The 24376-nt window shown below is 46.4% G+C and overlaps 1 protein-coding gene across 6 annotated transcripts in view; it reads right to left on the reverse strand.

The window, feature by feature from the left end:
- The window catches only part of grin1b (glutamate receptor, ionotropic, N-methyl D-aspartate 1b), a 36868-nt gene extending 12994 nt beyond the window's left edge, over nucleotides 1-23874 (reverse strand). Inside the window, exons 1-14 of one of the 6 annotated variants that reach the window (XM_037098576.1) lie at nucleotides 23285-23873; nucleotides 20074-20330; nucleotides 18334-18468; nucleotides 17430-17606; nucleotides 13284-13346; nucleotides 12284-12381; nucleotides 10203-10324; nucleotides 5580-5754; nucleotides 5015-5165; nucleotides 4118-4204; nucleotides 3710-3845; nucleotides 3488-3615; nucleotides 1001-1165; nucleotides 192-310 (exon numbers count right to left, since the gene is read on the reverse strand). In XM_037098576.1, the coding sequence (XP_036954471.1) occupies nucleotides 192-310; nucleotides 1001-1165; nucleotides 3488-3615; nucleotides 3710-3845; nucleotides 4118-4204; nucleotides 5015-5165; nucleotides 5580-5754; nucleotides 10203-10324; nucleotides 12284-12381; nucleotides 13284-13346; nucleotides 17430-17606; nucleotides 18334-18468; nucleotides 20074-20330; nucleotide 23285 (1814 nt within the window). In that variant the 5' untranslated portion in view covers nucleotides 23286-23873. Of the gene's footprint in view, nucleotides 1-191; nucleotides 311-1000; nucleotides 1166-3487; nucleotides 3616-3709; nucleotides 3846-4117; nucleotides 4205-5014; nucleotides 5166-5579; nucleotides 5755-10202; nucleotides 10325-12283; nucleotides 12382-13283; nucleotides 13347-17429; nucleotides 17607-18333; nucleotides 18469-20073; nucleotides 20331-23284 lie in introns of all 6 variants that reach the window. The other 5 variants (XM_037098578.1, XM_037098573.1, XM_037098577.1 and 2 more) reach the window with 5 other exon arrangements.
- Between the last annotated feature and the right edge of the window lie 502 nt (nucleotides 23875-24376).

Here is a 24376-nt window from a genome sequence, read left to right on the forward strand (position 1 = left end):
TGGTTCTGATCTGCTGATGTGGATCACCTGTCACCTGTACAGTGACAGATTTCTGAGTGGACTTGTTCTGTTCTGGATCACACAAACATCAAACACTTTATAAAACACGACCACCTGCTACTGAGACAAACTTTTGTGCTGTGTAGAGACAGGTGGTGTACATGGTGCTGTGTGATGTCACATGTGGTTACCTGAACCGGTCTAATAGGTAAAGCATCACTGCCACCACGTGGACCGACAGACCGACTAACAGCCACAGTGTGCTCTGGAACGGCTGCATGAATGAATCCAGAGTGCTGCGAGGGATTTCCTAAACACACAAACAATCATCTTCATCATCATCATCATCATCATCATCATCATCATCATCATCATGTACAGACTCATGAGCTGAGCCGTAACTTCTATGTGAATCTGGTGGTTCTGGTCTGTAGGGTTCATTGTTACAGTCTGCAGCTGTCACAGGTCAGAGATTCTCCAATGAAGCAGCATTAGAACGCGCAACACTTGACTCATGTCAGAGGTAAAAATCCCTCCGCAGTCGCCCTTGAGCCAGGCACTGAGGCAGAACAGTTGGTGTGTGTAGCTGGAGAGCAGCTGCTCACTGCTGCTGTCACACTGAATTTATTCTGTCTTCTGTGATCTGACCCTGGATCAGACTTCGATGGGAACTATCGAGCTGCTCCCATCACTGGCTGTGAACTGGGTCAGTTCCCAGAATATTGATGAGAGAAGGTAGACAGCACGTGTTCAGACAGTAATGGACTCTCTCCTCCGTGTGTTTTAAACCTGTTGGTATGGACCAGTCCTGGTTCAGATGGAGCTGAGCCTGGCAGTCGGTCTACACTCCGACACATCTGCTGTCAGCAGCTCTGAGTCCGACTGAAAGAATGAGATCACTGATACAAGCGGCTGCTCTGTTCCCTCTGAGCCCATCTGGACTTCAGGCTCTGAAATGAATGAGAACATCAATCTAACTGCATGACTTCAGTCTGCTGACCTTCTTGACGAGAATGGTGAGCCCCTGGTATTTGAAGGGTTTGGAGAACTCGATGTACTGAGCACGCTCGTTGTTGATGGTGAGGGGAGCGACGATCATGTCGGCCAGACCTCCCAGCAGCTCCCCCATCATCCCATTCCACTCCTTCTTGTTGCTGTTGTTCACCTGCAGGAAGAGAGAGGAGACAGGAGCTCACACACCTGATATCTGGCATTTATATCAGAATCAATAGATGAGAGCAGGCAGACGTCACTCTCTTGTCACCAGAACAACCAGGATGAAAACAAAGCTGTGGCAGTGCAGATGGCAGATAGAAAAGACTAGAAGCATAATGAAGAAACACAGTTTATATTGTTGTTACTTCCCCAAAGAACAACCAACAGTAACAGAGGAGATCTGTGGCTTCAGGCCGTCAGCAGAGAGGATCAAACACCTCCCCACAGGTGAGTCAAAGATGTCACTGAGTACATGACTTGTGTGCTGATTCTCTGCAGATGAAGTGAATCAGAAAACAGACTCTGATGCAACTACAGTGTTTACTGTGAAAAACTATGACCCAACAATAAAACACTTGTTTTCAGAATGGAGTTTGGTTTAGCAGAGAGCTGATCGACCTTCTAACAATGAGGCGTATAAACAGCAGAGAAGCTAAACAGAAGAGCTGAACAGAATTAAATCACTGACAGAAAGACGTCAGCTGTACATTCAGTAAGGTGGCTGTTTTTGTCAGGTTAGCTCATTGTGATGGAGACTGAAGACACTCATCAGCTGTTTCTGTTTGTTGATCAGATGTTGATAACAACATAACCTGCAGGATTTGGGCTCGTCATAACTTAAAAACATGACAAGATTCTAATAATAAACTATTACAGGTGAAAAACTGAAGAATTTTAGTTGAAAAGGGTAAAGAATTAAATTTTTTATCAATAGAATGTAAAAAAAAAAAAAAACACAAAACAACACTTTGGACTTCATGACGTATCTCCTGTAGTTAGCATGCTAACCAGCTAGCCCTGCCCTGTCCTGGTCCAAAGCACAACCATTAACTTTAACTCCCAGTCCTGACTACTAGCTGCACAGCTAACTGAGCTTACTAGCAAACAGCAGTTTCTGTTAGCGGCAGTAAGCTGTTACTGTGGTGATATGCTGCCCTATAATTAATTTGAGAATGAATTTGACACCTTTAAACTGGCAAAAAGGAATTTGTTTTTTACCTAAAAGGGGCGGGGCATGTGGGCTGGGCTGCTCTCATCTATGAATATATACATTATATCCATGTTGTGCTAAATCATCTGGACCGCCACCACCACATCAAATCAGATATCAATGTCACTTCTTTGATGACAGAAATTGTAAGGAGCTTTAAGTGAAATTCATTTTGGTTTCTTTATTTTTGTTTGAAGGAGAAAGGACAAAAAAAGATTTACAGGAAACAAACAGACAACAAGCACTCCGACAGTCGAGACGTTTGAATCATCTTCATGAAATGAAGTTGAGTCGCTGCAACACTTTTAGAAGCAGAGTGATTTAATTATGTCAACAAATCTTTGATCACTCGGGGAAATGAAGCAGAATTCAGCTATAAATAAATCTTTAAAGAGAGACGAGAGGAGGAGGAGGAGGAGGAAGCTTTAGAGAGCAGACACACTGGAGGGAATAAAAACTGGGGAGGAGGTGATGATGGAGGAGGTGAGAGGAGAGGTGATGTCATGTGGAGATGCCAGGAGAGCAGCAGAGAGGGAGAGTAATGACTAAATGTCTCTCTGCCTCGACAAGGTCAGAGTCAGGGACGGAGCGCTGGTCGCCATGGCAACAAGCCTGGGCGGTGTTCTGGTGTCGAATCAGTGACCGGATCAGAGAGAGAGAGTCACTGCGACATCATCACAGGATCAGACCTGAACACACTCTCAATGACATCAGCAAAATACAACAAAAGTGTGTGACTGTGATCTGATTGGTTGATGAGGTAACGTGATCTGATTGGTTGATGAGGTAATGTGATCTGATTGGTTGATGAGGTAACGTGATCTGATGTTTGTCATCTCCCTCAACATGTTGAACACACGTTCCATCAGGTGATGTTACGTCACATCACTTCAGACGACTCTGCTTTACATTTCATGAGATGATGCTGGTACATCATGTCACACACGTTACGTTATATCATCTTAAATGATGTTACGCTGTGTTATGTTAAATTACACACTAGGTGAGAGTGACACTGAAAGACAGTGAGCTGCAGTGTTGAAGGCTGTTTGCAGTAACGAGTACACAACAGTACTACAAACAAAATAATTATTGTGGTTTATGATGAGGTTGGTTGTTTCCTTACAGAAGTGATGCTCCGTGATCAAGGATGTCAACTATTTTAATAAAACCAGCTCTAGTGAACACTTCTTGTGTTTAATATCACTGATTTGAATTATATATTTTTTTAACACAAGTTAACATCAACACACACAAATATATACACACAACAATACTTACTCGCTCCTGTGTTCCAAATTTCCCATCAGCCACCAGGTGAACCTCGTAGGTAAAGTTCATGCTCATCGCCAGCTTGATGAGCAGGTCGATACAGAAACCATAGCAACACTGAGGGACAGTGGGCTGACCTGGAGACAGATCGTTGTCTATTACCCATCCATCAAATACACTAAAACTGTACACTGTGTGTGTGTGCGTGCGTGTGTGTATGTGTGTGTGTACCTGGGATGGTCCCGTTGGGTCCAGTACAGATCACCTTCTTGATCAGGACTCCGTTGACGGTGTATTCCTCTTTACACGTCCCGTCAGTCTTTGTTGGCTTCACATAGACAAACGGCTCCTGATGGATCGTCACAATCTGAACACACACACACACACGCACACACACACGCACACACGCACACACGCACACAGGCTCAATATCACTGAATGCTACCATAGTTCTACTGTAGTACCGGCTGTGTCAGTGGCTCAGCGGTAGAGGCAGTGTCGCTAGTTTGATTCCCTGGTCTCCATGTTGAAGTGTCCTTGGGCAAGATACTGGACCCCAGACTGGTCCTGGTGTGCTGGTCTCACATGGCAGCCGCCTCCATCAGTGTGTAAATGTAGCAGTCGGTGTGTGAACAGTACCTTCAGTCTCGTCGACATCTGGTATCCAACTGGTTTCTCTGTCTCTCCTCCGGGCCAGATGATCTTCCTCTGAGGGTTCATCACAACCTGCAACACACACACACACACACACACACACACACACACACACACACACACACACACACACACACCCACACCCACAGGTTGTTATGTTGTTTCAGGCAGGTCTCACTGTGACAAGCTGACTGAATGACGACATCAGTACTTCATCTATGCATCCATTGTTAAAGACGCAGGGAACTAACACACACACACACACACACACACACACACACACACACACCTATTAGTTAGATTGTGTGTTTTCATCTGTGTTGCTGTCGACTTAATATTGTATAAGAGTGACTGTTGCCGACCTCTACACTGTCGACAACTCTTAAATCCTTCAACCGAGGTGCCCCAAGGTGAAATTGGATCATATTATTTCTTAAAATTAACTTGTGTCACACCTGGGGTTTGTCCAGGTGTGACTGGTGTTTGTCCAGGTGTGACTGGTGTTTGTGACTGGGGTTTGTTCAGGTGTGACTGGTGTTTGTGACGGGGGGGCCGGGGGTTTGTTCAGGTGTGACGGGGGTTTGTTCAGGTGTGACGGGGGTTTGTTCAGGTGTGACTGGTGTTTGTCCAGGTGTGACTGATGTTTGTCCAGGTGTGACTGGGGTTTGTCCAGGTGTGACTGATGTTTGTCCAGGTGTGACTGGGGTTTGTTCAGGTGTGACTGGTGTTTGTCCAGGTGTGACTGATGTTTGTCCAGGTGTGACTGGGGTTTGTCCAGGTGTGACTGATGTTTGTCCAGGTGTGACTGGGGTTTGTTCAGGTGTGACTGGTGTTTGTCCAGGTGTGACTGGTGTTTGTCCAGGTGTGACTGGTGTATTGTACCTGTGATCCATTGAAGACTCCGACCTGGATAAGGCGACCTGGCTTCTGTTGGTAGTTCAGGATGCTGTAGGTGGCGAAACGTCGGTCGCCATCATCGTTGAACTCAATCCGTCCAGTCAGACCGTCAGGGTACTTGGATGACATCAGCACCCTGGAGAACCAATCAGAGAGCAGCAGAGTGAGGGAACATTAATAACATGACTGGATGGTGAATGTGGGTCACAGGGACCGACACTGAGCTTCATCACCCAGTTGTGTCAGATCACATCCAACACTTAAGATCATTCACACATCCTGACCCAGCAGAACCAGCTTATATACTGTAGAAACGTCTCCTCTTATGTTTGTGGTATAACTGGAGTATTGATGTTCTGTTTTATGAATTGAAACTCATCTGTAGCATCATCTGAAGAAGAAGGAGAAGGAGAGGAAGGAGAAGGCGAAGGAGTAGAAAGCCTCTCTTCGGGACTGACTGACATGGTAACACAACATGTTTTCCAGTCCATAATATCAGCTGCTGTGTTCTATCAGAACAATCCATCCTGACCCAGTTGACCGTACTGACCGTTTGAAGAGCGGTCCAGTCCTCCAGATGTTGGTGTTTCCCACGCAGCCCCGCGGTGGCTCCGTGATGTTCTCCTTCTCAAACAGCTCCTGCAGTGACTGAGCCACGACCCCGACGGCGTCCGCGATGTGCGCCGACTCGTTCTTGCCATTGATCAGCTGGAGCCCCAGCAGACCTGCAATACACACAACACACACAACACACACACACACACACAACAGGGAGTTAAATAGGCTGCAGACTGCCCTCATTCAAGCAGACCTTAATCAAAACTCACACTCTTTAAATTAATTTCACAGATTTAACTGAAAAGTGCCTCAGTGTCATTCAACACACACACACACGCACACACACACACACACACACACACTCTCTCTCTCTCTCTCTCTCTCAGGGCTTCAGGCGTCAGGTCAGTGTTCAGTAATGTCAAACTGCATGCTGGGAGTTCACTCTGAGAATCACAGCCGTTTGTCTCTCAGGACAGAAAAGCCTCCCTGAGACGTTATGAATTGTGTCTGGTGTTTTCCTTCAGCAGAAACTTGTCCCAGAGTGACGAAAAGTGACCACATCTGGCCCCCAGCTGACTGACAACATCTGGCTAACACCATTAGCATTCACCACAGAGACTGCATAGCAAACTGCACGTTTAATGAACAGTGAGCAAAAAACTGTTCGCATTCTGCACAAAAAAATAAACAGCTCACCAACATTTCTTACTGAAACTACTTTTCATAGCTAGCTAGCACTGTTTTGCTTTCCCCACAGAGATAGACACGAGAACAACTTGCTAACATTTCCTTCCAAAACTACAGTATACAGCTGGCTAATGCTGTTAGCATTCCCTACTGAAACCACTGTACAGCTAGCCAACATTTCCTAATGAAATTAACAGCTAGCCAGCACTGTTAGCATTCCCTACATAGGTAACTGAGAACAGCTATGTCCTCGTGAAATTACTACTGCAAATTATTACTGCACCATTAACATATATCAAAAGTGTTATAGGCTGATAACATTTTCTTTAAAAATCTCTCAACCTTTTTAACGACTGTTTGCTTGAGAAAACCACTCAGTGTAGATAGCTAACATTTCCAACTGAAGGTCAATCACTGGGAACAGTTAGCGAACATTAGCCAAGAGAAATACTCAGAACCAAACTGATTATGAACATTCTCCCCTGACAACCAAAGAGGTTAGCACTATAGCTAGTTACAGTTAGCTAATATTTCAACAAGCTAACCTTTCTTCCTTGATCACCAGAGCAGACTGGCGTGACACACGTCCATTTAACAGAAAACAGCTGGCTGATATTCCATCTGAAAGGTTTTTATGAACCAAAGATCTCAAATCTTCATGGAAATATTTTTAGCTTTAAGTCTAGATGTGCCTCGTATGATTTCAGGGTTTTGACCTGTACAATGGCTAATCACAGCGATCAGGTTAATAATATTAAAACATTATAATATCATTTCTAATGAGGAGTGCTAACGGCGTTAGCATGCTGTCGTTCAGTTCGTTAAAGCACCAGATGCAGAAACGTGACAAATGTCTGCTGAAGAAAAACAAAATCAAAATCCATAATGTCACAGTTCTACTTTATAGGTTTCTTTTTAGGGAATCTGTACAGAGATGGGGGGGTGGACACAATAACAGGAACACTTGCAATCTAATGCAATCCCACAAAACGTCCCGCAGCACACTCTCCCTCTGAAGGTCCAGTCTGGTGACAGTCTGGAGACTCTGTGAGGCTGTAGAGCTTCACCTGCAGGTGTTCATGTTATTCTGTCCAGCCTCGATTATATAATCACCTGGAAAACCTGGAAAAGTCTTTAAAGGTTGTGGTCCAACCACTCTCACCTTTAAGTGTGATGGAACCACAATCCACCTGGTCACAGTTTAGTATACAGTATATTGTCACAGCGACAACACTTCCGAGGCTCGACTGTGACCGCAACATGTGACCCTGAACTTTTTTATGTCTTTATATGATTTGTCTTTTTGTGAAACAGATCAGGAACAGAGTCTCTAAACTCGAGCAGGATCGATGAGACGATGGAAGTCTGAGACCTCGTCTTTGTTGTGTGATGAGCAACAGAACTGAAGGTTTAACTTCCTGCTGAGTTTGGTGCGAATATCTTGAGCGTAAATTCAAACTTGGTCATCAAAGTGTTGGAGAGATGGAACCTTCAACTTCTACAGAGAAGGTGTATTGTGGCTGAAATATCAATTTCAGGAACTCATATTCATGTTTGTCCTGGTGCTGATTCATTGACACTTTGAGCCTAAAGATTAAAATGTGACGTGTTGTTGGAGGTCACATCTAAAGGGTTCATCCTCTGGAGAACATGAGAACAGCAGATCAACGAACAATCATTTCTCACATTCTCCTTTTGTTTTCAGGATGCTGCTGATGAAATATGATTCATCCTGAAACATTTTCCTTAAAAAGAAATCACAAACTCCTCCAACAGAGACAAAACAGCTGAGGACCATTTTCAGAGTGCAGTCTGGCTGCACTTTAAGAGCATGATGGGTAATTTTTTGACACATCTGGCGTTCGGGGGAGAAACAGAGATGTGCAGAAAGATCACGCATCATTTTTTAGAATGCAGCAGCTGGTTGGTGAAACAAAACGCCACGGCAACAGAGCGGGGCGCCGATTACCCAGCAGCCAGAGAGACGGCAACCAGGAAGAGGCATCAATCTATGTGATGTCACAAGTAGAACTCTTCACAGCCGCATCGTTTATAACTGCAATGTTTATAAACAAATCTTATTTATTATTCTTATTTTACACAAAGAATCAGAAAATCGTGTTGCTGTTTATGTGATCGTGTTGTTGTTAACATGATTGTGTTGTTATTTACGTGATCTCATTGTTTACGTGATCTTGTTGTTGTTTACATGATCTTGTTGTTGTTTACATGATCTTGTTGTTGTTTACGTGATCTTGTTGTTGTTTATGTGATCTTGTTGTTGTTTATGTGATCTTGTTGTTATTTATAAAACTCTGCACAGCAGCTCGTAATCAACAGATTACTTTTCTTTGTGAGTGACTAGACTGAAACGGGACATAGTGGGCTGTCTACATACTTTTAGCCACATACTGCAGCTCAGTCTGGCTGACTGGGTAATCAGCTGATTCAATAAACCCCGCCCCTTCCCTGATGGGGCGGGCTCCATGTTGCAGTGGGCGGGCCTCCATTGGCCAATGGCAAAGGGCAAAGCATCAAGCAGGAGACAGGAAGCAGCGGCGGCATCTTACCAGTGTTTGTTCAGACACACGTCACGGTTACCGCAGCGACACTAGCTGTTTAAAACCCCGCCCCCCACCTCTAACAAAGCTTAACCCCGCCCCCCTCCCCCAAGAGCAGCACGTTATTGGCTGTGTACTGTGAAAACGGCAGACGGGCGGGCGGGCGGGCGGACGACACACACTATAGAAGATGAAACAAACAAAAGAAGATGTTAGACACATTTAAAGCCACAGAACACAACCATGGTTATAAACCTTTAAACATGTCGGCCATGTTTAAACATTCAACCAGCTGTTAGAAGAAGAAACTGTGATGACGAGGAGGAAGAGGAGGAGCTCCTTCATCAGAGACACTACCAGAGACACAGACAGAGAGAGAGAGACAGGATGAGAGAGAGATGGGCAGAGACAGAGAGTGGCCATGTTTCCATCCAGTCATGTGACATTAGTGATAAAGACGAGGAGGAAGAGGGTGATGGACAGCTGTGATGATGTCGCAGTGAAGTTGACCTTTGACCTTTTGGATATAAAATATAACAGGTACTCAGATCAAATCATTATTTGGATGATGATAATTCATCTAACTGGATCCAGGTTCTGATCCATGACACACTAACTACTCGACTCCATCAGCTCTTCGGACCAGCACCGACCGGACCGTCAGCACCACTTTAATCTCAACCGGATCTTTAGATTTCTGACTTCTTCTTGTTTAATTCTGGAAATTTTTTTTAACTCCGAACATCAGTGAGATCTGGTTCAGATCTGCTTCTTCTTGCTTTCAGTTTCTCTGTAGTTTTTACTGAGTGACATCATCTTTCTCCTCCTGACGTCTCAGCACTGAGATCAGAACCCGGCCCACACAAATATAGAAACATGGCTGACAGAAGAGAATCTCTGATCAGCTTCTAGTTTTATTTCTTCACTCTTCAACGACTGATCAGATTCATCATGACAGCTGGATGGAAGCAGAGCTGAGAGGTGGAGAAGAGAGAGGAGGAGGAGGAGAGAAGGAGGAGGAGAGAGAGGAGGAGGAGGAGAAAGAGGAGGAGGAGAAAGAGGAGGAGGAGGAGAGAAGGAGGAGGAGAGAGAGGAGGAGGAGGAGAGAAGGAGGAGGAGAAAGAGGAGGAGGAGGAGAGAAGGAGGAGGAGAAAGAGGAGGAGGAGGAGAGAAGGAGGAGGAGAGAGAGGAGGAGGAGAAAGAGGAGGAGGAGTAGAGAATGAGGAGAGAGGAAGAAGAGAGAAGAAGAGGAAGACGAGAGAGGAGGAGGAGGAGGAGGAGGAGGAGGAGGAGAGGAGGAGGAGGAGGAGGAGGAGGAGAGGAGGAGGAGAGGAGGAGGAGAGGAGGAGGAGAGGAGCAGGACGTACCGTCTGGAGCTTCACTCAGAGCTTTGCCCGTCATCTCTCTCTCTCCCACCAGCCAGACGTAACCGGACCCGGTCATGTTGAGCTGACGAGCAGCTCTGTACACGGCAGCAGCTTCATCCTCACTGCAGACACAAACACAGCAGGTCAGCATGTGACATCGCCCACCTGATACACCTGATACACCTGAGCATCCACTATCAGGTCCAGCTCCACACAGTAACCTCTGTCTGGAGGAACAAACACCTGGAGTCTCATCAGGTTCTGATCCGGACCCGTTCACTGACGGGAGCAGAGCTCAGAGATGCCTTTGTAACTCAGATGATCAGCCTGACTGCAGCAGTGATCCGGAGTGGACCTCCAGGTTCTGTTCTGCTGACTGGAGCTGGAGGGGAAGTGGACTTTACTTCATGAACATAAGAGCAGGCAGAGAACCAGAACCAGAACCAGAGTTTCACACAGAGCTTCACCTCGACTCAAACACACGGTGACAGCCGTTGCTTGTGGACGCTACCTCAGGTGACGTTCAGTAAAGTCATCTGTGACGACGGACTGCCGTAACAGCTGTCGGGTCTCGGATTAAGTGGAGACGTGTGCATGTGTAGGTATGTGGGTTCACAGGTGAAATGAGACGCACACACAGCTAATGTTAAATTGTTTTTTGACATAATGCTGTCGGGATCAGCTGTTTACTGGGCCATCAAGTTTCACCTGGGAGAAGAGAAAGCCGGTGATTAGCAGGCCACTGCTGCAGTAGGTGGGAAGGCGTAAGATCTGCTGGGCAAACGGATGGTGGATAATTGTGTTTAGTTTAAAACTTAGTAGAGTCCGCCGGGGGTGCAGACACCTTTTATTAGTTCCACCTGGTTGAGCGGGTGGAACCAAGAGGGGAGTAGGTAGAGGGGAGTTTAATTGATGGGTTTTAAATGTAAATATATGTAAATTGGTATTTATCTAGGAGATTTTTATGGGTTTGTATTGATTGTATTGCTATTTGGTCAAGATCCATCCATCCATCCATCTTCTACCGCTTTATCCGTTACCGGGTCGCGGGGGCAGCTGTCTGAGCAGGGACACCCAGACTTCCCTCACCCCGGACACTTCCTCCAGCTCTTCTGGGAGGATCCCAAGGCGTTCCCAGGCCAGCTGGGCGACATAGTCGCTCCAGCGTGTCCTGGGTCTTCCCCGGGGTCTCCTCCCAGTGGGACATGCCAGGAACACCTCCCGTGGAAGGCGTCCCGGGGGCATCTGAAACAGATGCCCGAGCCACCTCAACTGGCTCCTCTCGATGTGGAGGAGCAGCGGCTCTACTCTGAGCTCCTCCCGGGTGACAGAGCTCCTCACCCTATCTCTAAGGGAGCGCCCCACCACCCTGCGGAGGAAACTCATTTCAGCCGCTTGTATCCGGTATCTTATTCTTTCGGTCATGACCCAAAGTTCATGACCATAGGTGAGGGTAGGAACGTAGATTGACCGGTAAATCGAGAGCTTCGCCTTTCGACTCAGCTCTCTCTTCACCACGACAGACCGGTATAACGACCGCATTACTGCGGCCGCCGCACCGATCCGCCTGTCAATCTCACGTTCCATCCTTCCCTCACTCGTGATATTTGGTCAAGATGTTTATGTAAATAGTTGGTAATGGTACATGCCAATTAGGGAAAGGAGGTGCTGGGGTATGTAGGCGGGTCATTTGGAGGAAGATGCAGTTGAGTGAGGATGTTGGTAAACCTGACGTGCTGAATATAAAATAAAACAAAATTTCACGAGCTGAACATCATCTGTCTGTCTCCTCATTCTGGTCACCTCGACCGCTCGGGCAACCTGACAGACTGATAAACATCGAGCAGAACCAGAGGAAACACCTGTGTGTGACTCAGACAGATGTTCTAAAGTTCTCCTCTCTCCTGAAGTCACAGCAACACCTTCATGATGTGAGAACACAGCTGTTCCATTTCTTACTCAGAACAACCATCTCACAACAGAACCATCGCTACCACTCAGATGGACCTGGTAGAAATCCAGCGGCCAGCATAATCCTATCTACAAACATACATGATCCAGAACCTCATGGTGGTACACACCTGGCAGACAGGATGATGACCCGGGCCTCCAGGTCTTTGGCCTCCAGCAGCAGCGACGTCAGGTTGGTGTCCGGGCTGAACAGCAGCACTTTCTCCGCCTGGATGACCAAGGCCCGGCGCCACGGGTCACGATGAAGAATATTGACAAAGACAGCAGAACAGAACACCACAAGACACGTCATAGGACACGAGTCATGAACTGTGAACCATCAGTTGCCTCCCCTACCCCCCCACCCGCCCCCCCCCCCCCCCCTCCCCCCCCCCCCCCCCACCCCTCCACCCCCACACACCCCCACCCCTCCACCCCAGCCTCGACCATGCGCCCTCTCACCCATGCTACCAAGGGAGGAGAGGGGTGGGGCCAAAAAATGGGCACAAAACGTGTTCAAGATCTGCTGAACTGAAGAAAAACTCAAAGTCGAAGCTCTAAAGAAGGAGGTGGTGTGACATGCAAACTGAGGCGCGGTCAAGACTCCAACCAACCAATCAGGGACGTGCATGTTAGAGAGCGCTGATGCAACCGCAAATTAAAAAAAAGATTTGAGTGGAGAGGAGGAAGCGGAAGAGGAAGAGGAAGAGGAAGAGGAAGAGGAGAACGTGGTTCATATCCCAACAGAAAACAGAAAAGTTGGTTTGATGTTGCAGAGGATCCTGGGTGGTGCTCCTCCGCCTGCAGACTGAGCCAAGCCTCCGCCTGGCTGCATGCAACCCTTCACATGGAGGAGACTCAGGGGGAAGAGGAGGAGGAGGAAGAAGAGGAGAGGAGGAAGAGGAGGGGAGGAGGGGAGGAAGAGGAAGGGCGTCTCTCCTGTGAGTGTGAACCCATTCTCATGAAAACTGAAAAGGCAGAAGGAGACGGTGGAGAGAGACGAGCCACCAGGATAACAGTCTATCTCTGGAGCCGGCTGGTTCTGGGTGGGCGGGGCTGACTGTGGTTGGCTACTACCGGGCGAGCTCATTGGTTGGGCGGCGTGCATCATTTGACCATGCAAGTTTATACCTTAGGTGTTCTCCTGAAGTCAAAGTTCTGTTGGTCGAGGTTTTCATAGTTCCTGTTTTTAGTCTGATGATAATGTCACAGAGAAAATATGCAGACACAGAAGATTATAGACAGTCAGAGCATCAACACGGTTCTTTAGTCAGGACGCTGGAGGACAAAGACACGTCTCAGCTGTCTGTCTGTCTGTCTGTCAGAAACCACATCTTTTCTCTAACATTGGCGGTCGACGATGAAACTGAACGTCTGGTTACGAACAGACATCGTCCTGATGCCCTCGGCTCCGTCCTCTCACAGGTGAGGTTTCTCCACTGCAATCACTTCAACAGGAACTTTGAGCGACATTTTAAAAAATAAAAAACTTCCTCAGCAATTCCTTTCAATAATAGTTACTATGGTTACCACCTATGAGCCACTGAGATACAGAAGCATTCTGTCTGTAGAGTCTGAACACCTGGTGACTCCAATCAGCTGTGTCTCAAAATCACACACTGAAACAATCCAAAGCAGGAAGACGTTTATCTGACAAACTCGACTTACAACATTAACTGAAGAAGATCCCGATGAGTCGCCCACAGGCAGATGCTGCGAGACAATAAGTGACTGAGAGCAGCTGACTGATGACATCACACAGAGCGCCACTGTCTCACTGACGGTGACCTCACAGTTATATTTAATCTGAGGTGACTGAACACCTCCAACCTGCCGACAACAAGCCGCTTTATTTTTAGAGCCGACGAGAACAAAGAACCAAACAATCTCTTTGAAAAGGATTCAGGAAACTGTCAAACCTCATTAGCACAAACACTTCAGACTGATTCAGAATCAACAACAGAGCTAAAGGTTTTTGTTCTGCAGACGGAGCGTCAACACTGAAAAGTGGATTCAGTTTCATTCTTCATCATGATTCTGCAAAATCACTGAAACACAGCAGAAATATTCTCGTCTGTAGAATCAGTTCAACACCGAAGACACCAGTTAGTTCATATTTTCCCTGCTAACAAGTTAGCTCAGCATCAGTCTGTTAGCATCATATGATGAGTTGGGAACTCTTAGCTTTAGCTCCAGTCTTTTAGCATCATATGATGAGTTAGGAGCTGTTAGCTTTAGCTCCAGTCTGTTAGCATCATATGATGAGTTGGGAGCTGTTAGCTTTAGCTCCAGTCTGTTAGCATCATATGATGAGTTGGGAGCTCTTAGCTTTAGCTCCAGTCTGTTAGCATCATATGATGAGTTGGGAGCTCTTAGCTTTAGCTCCAGTCTGTTAGCATCATATGATGAGTTGGGAGCTCTTAGCTTTAGCTCCAGTCTGTTAGCATCATATGATGAGTTGGGAGCTGTTAGCTTTAGCTCCAGTCTGTTAGCATCATATGATGAGTTGGGAGCTCTTAGCTTTAGCTCCAGTCTGTTAGCATCATATGATGAGTTGGGAGCTCTTAGCTTTAGCTCCAGTCTGTTAGCATCATATGATGAGCTCGGAGCTGTTAGCATGAGTTCAGACACATCTGAGTAATGTTACACCCTCACTCTTCTGCAGAAACCAGCTGTTGTGGAAGCTAATGTGTTCAGATTGAAATGTCTCTAAATAAAACAAACTTCAGCTGGTAACCATGGCGATTGGTGTCACGAACCTGCCTGAGTTTCAGTGAAGTGTGATTTGATTGGAGCACTGAGGCGAGTGGTGACTTTGCTCTACAGAAACTTCCTGTGATGTTAAGCCGGCGTGGCAGCGGAGCGTCCCATTAGTCCTCCACTCAATCCGCTCCAAATGTTAATCTCATTAAATTTACATCCTGACGCAGAGTCCCCGAACAAACACACTCATTGCTGCGGAACAGACGCACACAGCGCTTTATCAAGCTTCAGTCTTCCTCTCTGATCCAACTTGTTAATGTGTCCACGTTACAAAGTCTGTGATTGGATGGTTTGGATGATGACCAACAGCTAAGCTGAGGGGACTAATTGTCCTGTCAGCTAGCTCACCATGCTAAGCTAGAGAGCTAACAAAATAATGTGCAACAGCAAAGAAAATGTCTGAGAAAGTAAAGAGAAAACAGAGAGAAGCTTGACACAGCTGCTACTAGCTACTAGCAGTAGCACAGCAGTTAGCTATTAGCTTGACAGCTACAGCAGTGTAACAACTTGCCCAACTAATTGTGAGATGCACGTCTGTGAGGTCGACCACAATATGTAGACATGACACAGGCCTGTCATGATGTATCAGCACTGATGACAACTGATGCTTAAGGGTCAACCCCTGACCCCTGACCCCTGACCTACTGTCTCCATACTCTCAGCGTTCAGCCTGCTGTGATATTCGTCATTATTTCATTATGAATAAGACAGATATTTAATTCAGACACAATGCTGCGCTTCTGTTCACTGCGTGCTGTAATATTCATGTTCCTCCTCCAACATTCATGATTCGCTATGGCTCCAACAGGTCACATTTGAACTTTTCTGAACTGTAACTCGTCTCTAGACTCACTGAGCCTCCTGAACCGGCCTTGTGGTTGAATGTTGCTCTACAAGTAAACTCTGAGAAACAAATGTCATCTTTAGAAACATTAGAACATGAGGAGAACGTGGTTTCACAGGAGCAGCAGGAACTGAACTCACGGGTCGTTTCTCTGGTCGGTTATGGAAAAGCACCCAGCAGCAGACACAATACATTTACTGTGCTGAGGTACCGATCTGTCTGTCTGACTGACTGTCTGTCTGTCTGTCTGACTGTCTGTCTGACTGACTGTCTGTCTGACTGACTGTCTGTCTGACTGTCTGTCTGTGTGTCACCTGAGAACACACCTGTCTGTCTGACTGTCTGTCTGACTGTCTGACTGTCTGTCTGACTGTCTGTCTGTCTGACTGTCTGTCTGACTGTCTGACTGTCTGTCTGACTGTCTGTCTGTCTGTCTGTCTGTCTGTCTGTCTGTCTGTCTGTCTGTCTGTCTGACTGTCTGACTGTCTGTCTGACTGTCTGACTCACTGTCTGTCTGACTGTCTGACTTACTGTCTGTCTGACTGTCTGACTCACTGTCTGTCTGACTGTCTGTCTGTCTGTCTGTCTGTCTGACTGTCTGTCTGTCTGTCTGTCTGACTGTCTGTCTGTCTGTCTGACTGTCTGTCTGTCTGACTGTCTGTCTGTCTGACTGTCTGTCTGTCTGTCTGTCTGACTGTCTGACTGTCTGTCTGACTGTCTGACTGTCTGTCTGTCTGTCTGACTGTCTGTCTGACTGTCTGTCTGTCTGTCTGTCTGACTGTCTGTCTGTCTGTCTGTCTGTCTGTCTGTCTGTCTGTCTGACTGTCTGTCAGGTCGACAGCTGAGATGTGTTTGCACGACTCCGAGCTCCGTCAGTGTCGAGGTGATGAGAAACCAAACGACAGACGGAGGTGAAGAACTGAAAGATGACATGGACGGACAGACAGAGAGAGAGAGAAAAGAAAAGAAAGTAATGGAGGAGAAGCAGTGTTGAAGCGTCTGACAGAAAGAAGATAAAAGCCATGAGGAAGATGGAGGAACAGAGAGCAGTTTCAGTTTTACAAACATGCTGCTACTGCCGAAGAAGAAGAAACAGAAGAGGAAGAGGAAGAAGGAGAGGAAGAAGAGGAGGAAGAGGAAGAAAAAAAAGAAGAAGGGAAGGAAGAGGAGAAAGAACAAGAAGAGGAGGAAGAGGAAGAAAAAGAAGAAGAAGGGAAGGAAGAGGAAGAAAAAAAAGAAGAAGGGAAGGAAGAGGAGAAAGAACAAGAAGAGGAGGAAGAGGAAGAAAAAGAAGAAGAAGGGAAGGAAGAGGAAGAGGAGGAAGAACAAGAAGAGGAGGAAGAAGAAGAAGAGGAGGAAGAGGAAGAAGAAGAAGAAGAAGAAGAAGAAGAAGAAGAAGAAGGGAAGGAAGAGGAAGAAGAAGAGGAAGAGGAAGAAGAAGAGGAAGAAGAAGAAGAGCAGGAGGAAGAAGAAGAAGAGGAAGAAGAAGAGGAGGAGGAAGAGGATGAGGAAGAAGAGGAAGAGGTGATTATAGAAGTCAAACTGCAGTCTGAATGTCTGAATGATGACACAACACACACACTTGGATTAGAGCGAAGCATCACACAGGTTGTTACATAAACACACACGTCGTGTGTGTGCGTGCATGTGCGTGTGTGTGTGTGTCTCACCTTGGTCTCTCTCTCCTCCAGCAGCGTCTCCAGTCTCTTCTGGGCGGCTCGTCCTTCGTGGTCGTCGCTGACGATCAGGATGATGTGGTTCCACCTGAACTCTCTCATCAAGTCGAACCAGACGTGAGCCTGGTGTGAGTACGGAGGCACCGTCCTCAGGAACGACAGGTGGATGCTCTGAGCGGCAGAGAGGAGGACAGAGAGTTAACAGGGTTTTGTTCTATGCTAACATTACATTTGTTTTTTATGCTAACGTTACAGTTTGGTTTGTATAATGCTAACACGAGTGTGTGGAGTTTCTGCTGGTTGATGTTTTTGAGACGCTCACTGATTTCTCACCATCTGTCGTGCTAACTTTATCACTGCTAACAGCTACTGTCTCTCACTGCAGTATGTGTGATGCTAGCTGTTAGCCAGAGCTCATCAGTGTTGATTTTTTTCTGCTGCTGACTTTACAAACCAGACAAACGGCTGTTGATCCGTGTGTGTGAAGAATCATGTAAATGTCCTGACACTGAAATAAAACAGTGTCAAACCAAACCAGTTAGACACAGATGATGGTCACACTCAAACTGAAACGGGAAGTAAACAGCAGTCATGTCGTTGTAGTCTAACACGTCTCTGAGGACAGACAGGAGATGTTGTTCTGTTCTGTGAACTGTCCCTTTAACTGTTAACATCCCAGGATGTGAGCGCCCGGCACTCTGCCTTCACCTGAAACCCCGACAGATAAAACGTGAATCTTTCATCACGTCTCTTAATCCTCTAAAACACGGAGCGTCGCTCAGTGGGAGCGCCGCTCAGTGGGAGCGCCGGATGTTCTGGGACGGATGAATTATTTCATCAATATTGTAACGCTGAGAGACTCTGAGTGGTTCCAGGAGGTGCAGGAGGTTCAGGTTACCTTGTCAGAGTAGATGGACATGCGCGTCGTCAGACCGACCACAGGGATTCTGTAGAAGCCGGCGGTGTAGGAGACAGGTGTCGGAGTCAGGTGGTCGTTAGACTGAGGAGGGTGACTGACCAGGATCGCATACACCTGCAGAGAGGAGAAGAAGAAGAAGAAGAAGAAGAAGAAACATTAACAGGTCTCTGAGTGTTTCTATCCTCTGTCTTTACTCCACTACATTTATCTGATGATAGTTACTACTTACTTTACAGATTACATCAGATAAAAACTGTGATTGAGATGATAAGTGTGTATGTGTGTGTACGTGTGTGTACATGTGTGTATGTGTGTGTGTATGTGTGTGTGCGTGTGTGTGTACGTGTGTGTACGTGTGTGTACATGTGTGTATGTGTGTGTATGTGTGTGTACGTGTGTGTACGTGTGTGTACGTGTGTGTGTGTGTGTGTGTGTGTACGTGTGTGTATAATCTCTGCGAGGATTACATCTGTGTTTCTGCAGAGGGAGGATGTTAATCTGACCCCCCTTCTTCTCCTCCGTCCGTCACGTCGACGCCATGTTGGCCTCATTTCTTCTTCAGAGGAAACGTGTTGCTGGAGGATGTTGAATCTTTTCTCTGCTTGTGTTTCTGTTTCTCTTCGTTTATGACATTGTTTCATTAACATGAACAGATTTTTATGTTTAGTCTCCTGTTGACCTCAGAACTTCATCCAGATCAGGTTTTATTTTTTTGGTTGAAATCAACAGCTCTCATTAATGTTTCCAAAATAAAAGCCTGCAGAAGCAGGTGAGCCTTTAATGTGAAAGTAACAGGATGTGACCGGTGATGTCGTCTGTATGTTCATGTGTTATATGATCGACGACTGAAGAGGGAAAAAAAACATCTGAGACAAACTGAACAGCTTCTCTCCAGTCACCAAACCTTTCATGTGTCAGATTCAAAGAGATGTTTTTATCATTTTCTGCTTCATGATGAACTGATGAAGCACACCAACACTGGCTGCGCCTGATTGGATGAACACCACTTCTGATGTCACTGCAGCAACATGGAGGCTGTCTGATCTCACAGATCAGGAAAGGAGGAAGGAGAGAAACAAGCCTCAGCTGCAGAATCATTTCAACTCAGCCATGTTCAGGTTCGGGTGTCCAGAGGCGTCATGTGGCACCAGAAACCGTCTGATTTACACAGAGAGGCCAGAGTTCAACTTCATGTGAATGAGGAGCGTCTCTGTCTCTCCAAACACAACACGCTGCGACCAGAATGCATTGCTTCAAATGTGGACACAGAACAGGAGGCGTGAAGCGACAGATCCACTCTGTAGCTACACTGTTAACTGTTAAGTCACTGTCAATGTTGTTGTTGTTTGGACTTTTCAGAATTCTTGTATTTCAGCTTTATTTGAATAAAGATCACGTGTTGTTGTTCCACTTACAGGCGTCGACCATCAGGATCCTCATCATGTTGCTAAGTGTGACAGAAGTTTGAAAAGTGCCACACAAATAAAACTGCCTTCAATATCAAGCGCGATCTGAAAATGTTGGATATGTAATCAATCAAAATTTCAATATTAGATATGACTGATACTAAAGGCTTCAGATCAGAAACATGTGAAACACTCTGCAACATGAAATCACAACATCCAAATCCTGAAAGCTCTCAGTTGGACAAACTGACTGACAAACAGAATGAAGATCTGACAGATACTGTGCAACATGTCAGGTGACAGGTTAGCTCACCTGGTTGGAGATGAGGTCCTCGCAGACCGACAGAGCCATCTGGATGGCGTTGGGTTTGTGTGTGACCGAGATGGCGTTCATCTTGAACTTGTCTTTCCCGTACAGGTTGTTGGCCTGCGTCACCGCCTCCTTGAACACCTGCTCATAGCGCTTCTGACTCAGCACAGCGCCGATGTTCACCACCCGAGGCTCGCAGCCGCCACGAGCCACCGAGCACAGCTGCAGGACAGTGAGCAGCAGCACGCCACGGAGCTCCACTGAGGAGGAGGAGGAGGAGGAGGAGGAGGAGGAGGAGGAGGAGAGGAAGGTCAAAATGCAGTCGTGGGTTATAGCTCTGTGAGCCCACTTAAGGCTAACATCATGATGCTAACATCAGGATGCTAACATCATGATGCTAACATCAGGATGCTAACATCATGATGCTAACATCAGGATGCTAACATCATGATGCTAACATCAGGATGCTAACATCAGGATGCTAACATCATGATGCTAACATCAGGATGCTAACATGCAGGGACAGTAACCATTACAAAAGGACACAAACATAGAAAACAGTGTGAGCAGGAAACAGCTGTGAAGAGACTGAACCTCTGTTTAATAACGGGACGTGTGCCAGTGATCAGCACGTCATCAACACTAACAGGAAAAAAGTTTGAACATTAAACTTAAATCAATTTAATGAGAACCACGATGAGCGCTCATAACGAAGGCAGCAGGTGCAACATGTCAGAATCTAAAACCTGCTGGACGTAACAGATGTGAAGTGATGGCAGTCTGACATCATGTGTTGTGATGGACAGAAACCTGCTGACATGAGCATGCTGGCCAGCTCGCTCCAGGCTGGGAGACCTCTCACCCAGCAGTCAGATGGACTTGCACTAGCAGTGTAAACACAAACTGTGTGGCTAGCTAACAAGCTAACAGTAGACGCAGTCATCCACAGCAGCAGTTAGCTTCTCTGGTGAACTGCTGCCCCCCAGAGTTCAACAGGTGGCTACTTCTTACATAAATCTCCTCTGAGGAACGCCACGCTGGTCAAATGGAGAAAAAGGAATGTTGAAAAGCCAAGTGCAGGTGGAGAAAAACAAATCTCCAGGTTCATTTTGACATTTATAAAGAGAGACTTTACATTTTTAATTCAGATCTGAAACAGTCAAGGCAGTCCTTCTTCTTCTCAGACATTATCACCAGAAACAGTACCAGCACTCGTGTCCTCCTGAGCCTGCAGCCTCTCAACCTCTCTCCACCTGAGATGAATCTGCATCCTTCATCCTTCCAAACATTCACAACATTAGACCAGCAGTCAGTTCTACTGTACCAGGTACAGCAGGTGTGTTGTCGCTGTGTCCATCTAAAACCAACTTTAATACCACGACATCATTTGATCCAATCAATGACAAAACCTGCAGGACAGAGTTCAACATTTCACCTGCTGCCTGGATGTTTAACCAGCAGGGTTCTTCAGAACGTTTCAGACTGACTGACTCCAGACCTGCTGCAGATTGTCAACATGTCTCTTCTCTCAGGTGTTTTCACCTGAGCCATGAAGCCTGCAGTCATTGAACCTGCAGAGCAATCTACACACATCACTGATGAATAACTACAGGCCCGTATCAAACCTCCAAGTTTTTTTTTTCTGCTGTCCAACACTTACAGGCTTCCTCTGGCTCAGATAATGAAAAACAACAAGATATGTAACCAAAGTTCTGCAGATGACACACACATTTATATAACACATCACCAGCAGATTATAATCCCATACAAACGCTGAGTAGAGGCACTGAACAGAGTTTTCTTCAGTTAAACAAAGATAAGACTGAAATTATTGTTTTTGGAGCCAAGCAAGAATGACAAACAGTCTCTGCTCAGCTTCAGTCTGTAATGTTGGAAACTAAACCGAGCCAGAACCCTCGGTGTGATCGTGGACTCGGAACTTCAGCAGCCACACTAAGACAGGTACGCAGTCAGCCTGCTGTCACCTGGAGAACATATCCAGGACAAGAGGACTTATGTCTCGATCCGGACAAACTTGTGCACACATTTATCTTCAGCAGACTTGACTCATGTAACGGCGTCTCTACAGGACGCAGAACCAGCTGCAGCTGATCCAGAACCAGCTGCAGCTCATCCAGAACCAGCAGCTGCTCATCCAGAACCAGCAGCTGCTCATCCAGAACCAGCAGCTGCTCATCCAGAACCAGCAGCTGCTCAAGTGCTAACAAGAACCAAACAGTAGATCACATCACTCCAGTTCTCAGATCTTCACACTGACTTCCTGTCAGTCAAAGAACAGATTTCTAAATCCTACTGTTGGTTTAAAAAGTACTGAACACTTTCGGGCCAAAACATATTTCTGATCTGCTGCCACGTTCAGAACCATCCAGAACCTCTGAAAAACAATCTGTTTCGTCTTCATCAGCACCAACAGGACCGGCGCCATTCAGTACCACAGTTCTGGTCCTGAGGAGCTTCTGAAGTGTCATCAGTGAACCAATCAGCATGCAGCATGCTGGGAGTTCCAAGATCTAACAGTGCTGCTGATTGGCTGTCTGAAGGCATGCAGGAGGCGGGGCTCACCACATGTGTGTATGATGTCATCCTTTATTCAAATCAATATATTTGGTATTGACGAGAGTATCAATCGATCAGGAACCAGTTTTAACAATAACAGGTAACAACACAAAAGTAATGGATTACTTTTATCAATAATAACTGACATGGAACATTTTCTGGTGTGGAGCTCCTGATATTGATTAATAATGAATGAATATTGATCTGCATGTTGTTACAGTAAAGACTCGTGATGTAGATGTGACAACATCTGAGCCAGAAACAAAGATCGGACTGTAACGGACCGAACCAGGACCAGCAGTTCTGTCCTGAGGTCTTTGTCCACACACACCTGTCAATCATCAATCATCAATCATCAAGATCAATCTGTCAACTGTGACTGAATCTCAGAACTCAGCTGTATTTTCTTAAGAACAAGGAGAAATTCTGAGGATTCATTAATCTGAGTCCACATGAAAAATTAATCGAAGAAGAAGATTTTAGTGATTTTAAATATTTGTGTTTGTTTATTCTTTTATATTTCCTCTGTGCTCTCTGACGTCACGGTTCTGGAGACTGAATATTAATTAATTAATGGTTTTAAATTAATGTCAAAAAACAAACAAACAGATGAAATCAACATGATAAAGTGTCTTACTGGTCTCAGCTGGTCCTGGTCCTGGTCCTGGTCCCGGTCCTCCTGCAGGTCAGGATCCCGTCCCAGACTGCGTCGTCCGGTTCTGGACGGTCTCCTGTTGATTTCACCGTCTGTGATTTATTTAAATCACGATGATCCCTCGCAGTGTTCCCACCATCAGCCGGGTGTTCCGCTCGGGTCCGTCGGGTTCGGTTGCTGGCTCGGGTCCGTCGGGTTAAAGGTGGTTGTTGAAAAGATGAACCTGCGCCTGGCCGGTCCGGTCCGGTCCGGTCTCCGGTGTCAGTCTAGATGAACGTGCCCGCTGACATTGTTGCTCGTCGTCCTGTTGATTCTCAGCTCTTCACCATCTTCATCTTCATCACCTCCTCGCGCTCCTGGTGACCTCACGGATCCCTCTGACCGGAAGTGTGTTCTCCTTCTTCTTCTTCTCTCATCAACTCTGATTTTTAACGTGTGTCTGTCGTTTGTCGCTCGCGGACTGATGACCTGAAGCTCGCGAGCCCGCGGTCCGTCCTTGATCTGACGCTCGCTCCCGCGCGCTCACAGACGGAGGAGAGGAGGCGCGCGACCGGCGGAGCGCGGGCACGAGCTTCTGTGATGTTAGTGAATTAATGAAGGACACGTGCCCGCGCGCTCTCACACACACGCACACAGTTAAATGAAATATGATTAAAGGTCCAAACTAAATCTTTGCAGAGAGACAGCGCTCCTCTGTTCAGTCTCTAGAGACTACATTACCCATGAGGCCACAGCGTGTGTGACATCAGAGTTTCATCAGTGCTCAATCAAACTCATCCAACAAATTCTACAAAGACATCTAACTTCACCTGCCATCAGCTGCACGGCAACAGAGTCTGAGCTCTCTGATTGGATGATTGATTGATAAACTGGTTGATTGATTAATTGCCTGGAGAACTGTGCTGAGTGAAACCTGGGCTGCTGTGTGTGTGTGTGTGTGTGTGTGTGTGTGTGTGTGTGTGTGTGTGTGTGTGAGGGGAAAATAAGGGCTGGCGATGCTTGTTTCCGTGGCAACCACAGTAAGGATCCGGAGCTGCGTCCAGGTTGCCGTGGTAACCATACATGCTGGTGGTG

The sequence above is a fragment of the Acanthopagrus latus genome, chromosome 5 (assembly GCF_904848185.1).
Source record: "Acanthopagrus latus isolate v.2019 chromosome 5, fAcaLat1.1, whole genome shotgun sequence".
NCBI classification, from domain to species: domain Eukaryota; kingdom Metazoa; phylum Chordata; class Actinopteri; order Spariformes; family Sparidae; genus Acanthopagrus; species Acanthopagrus latus.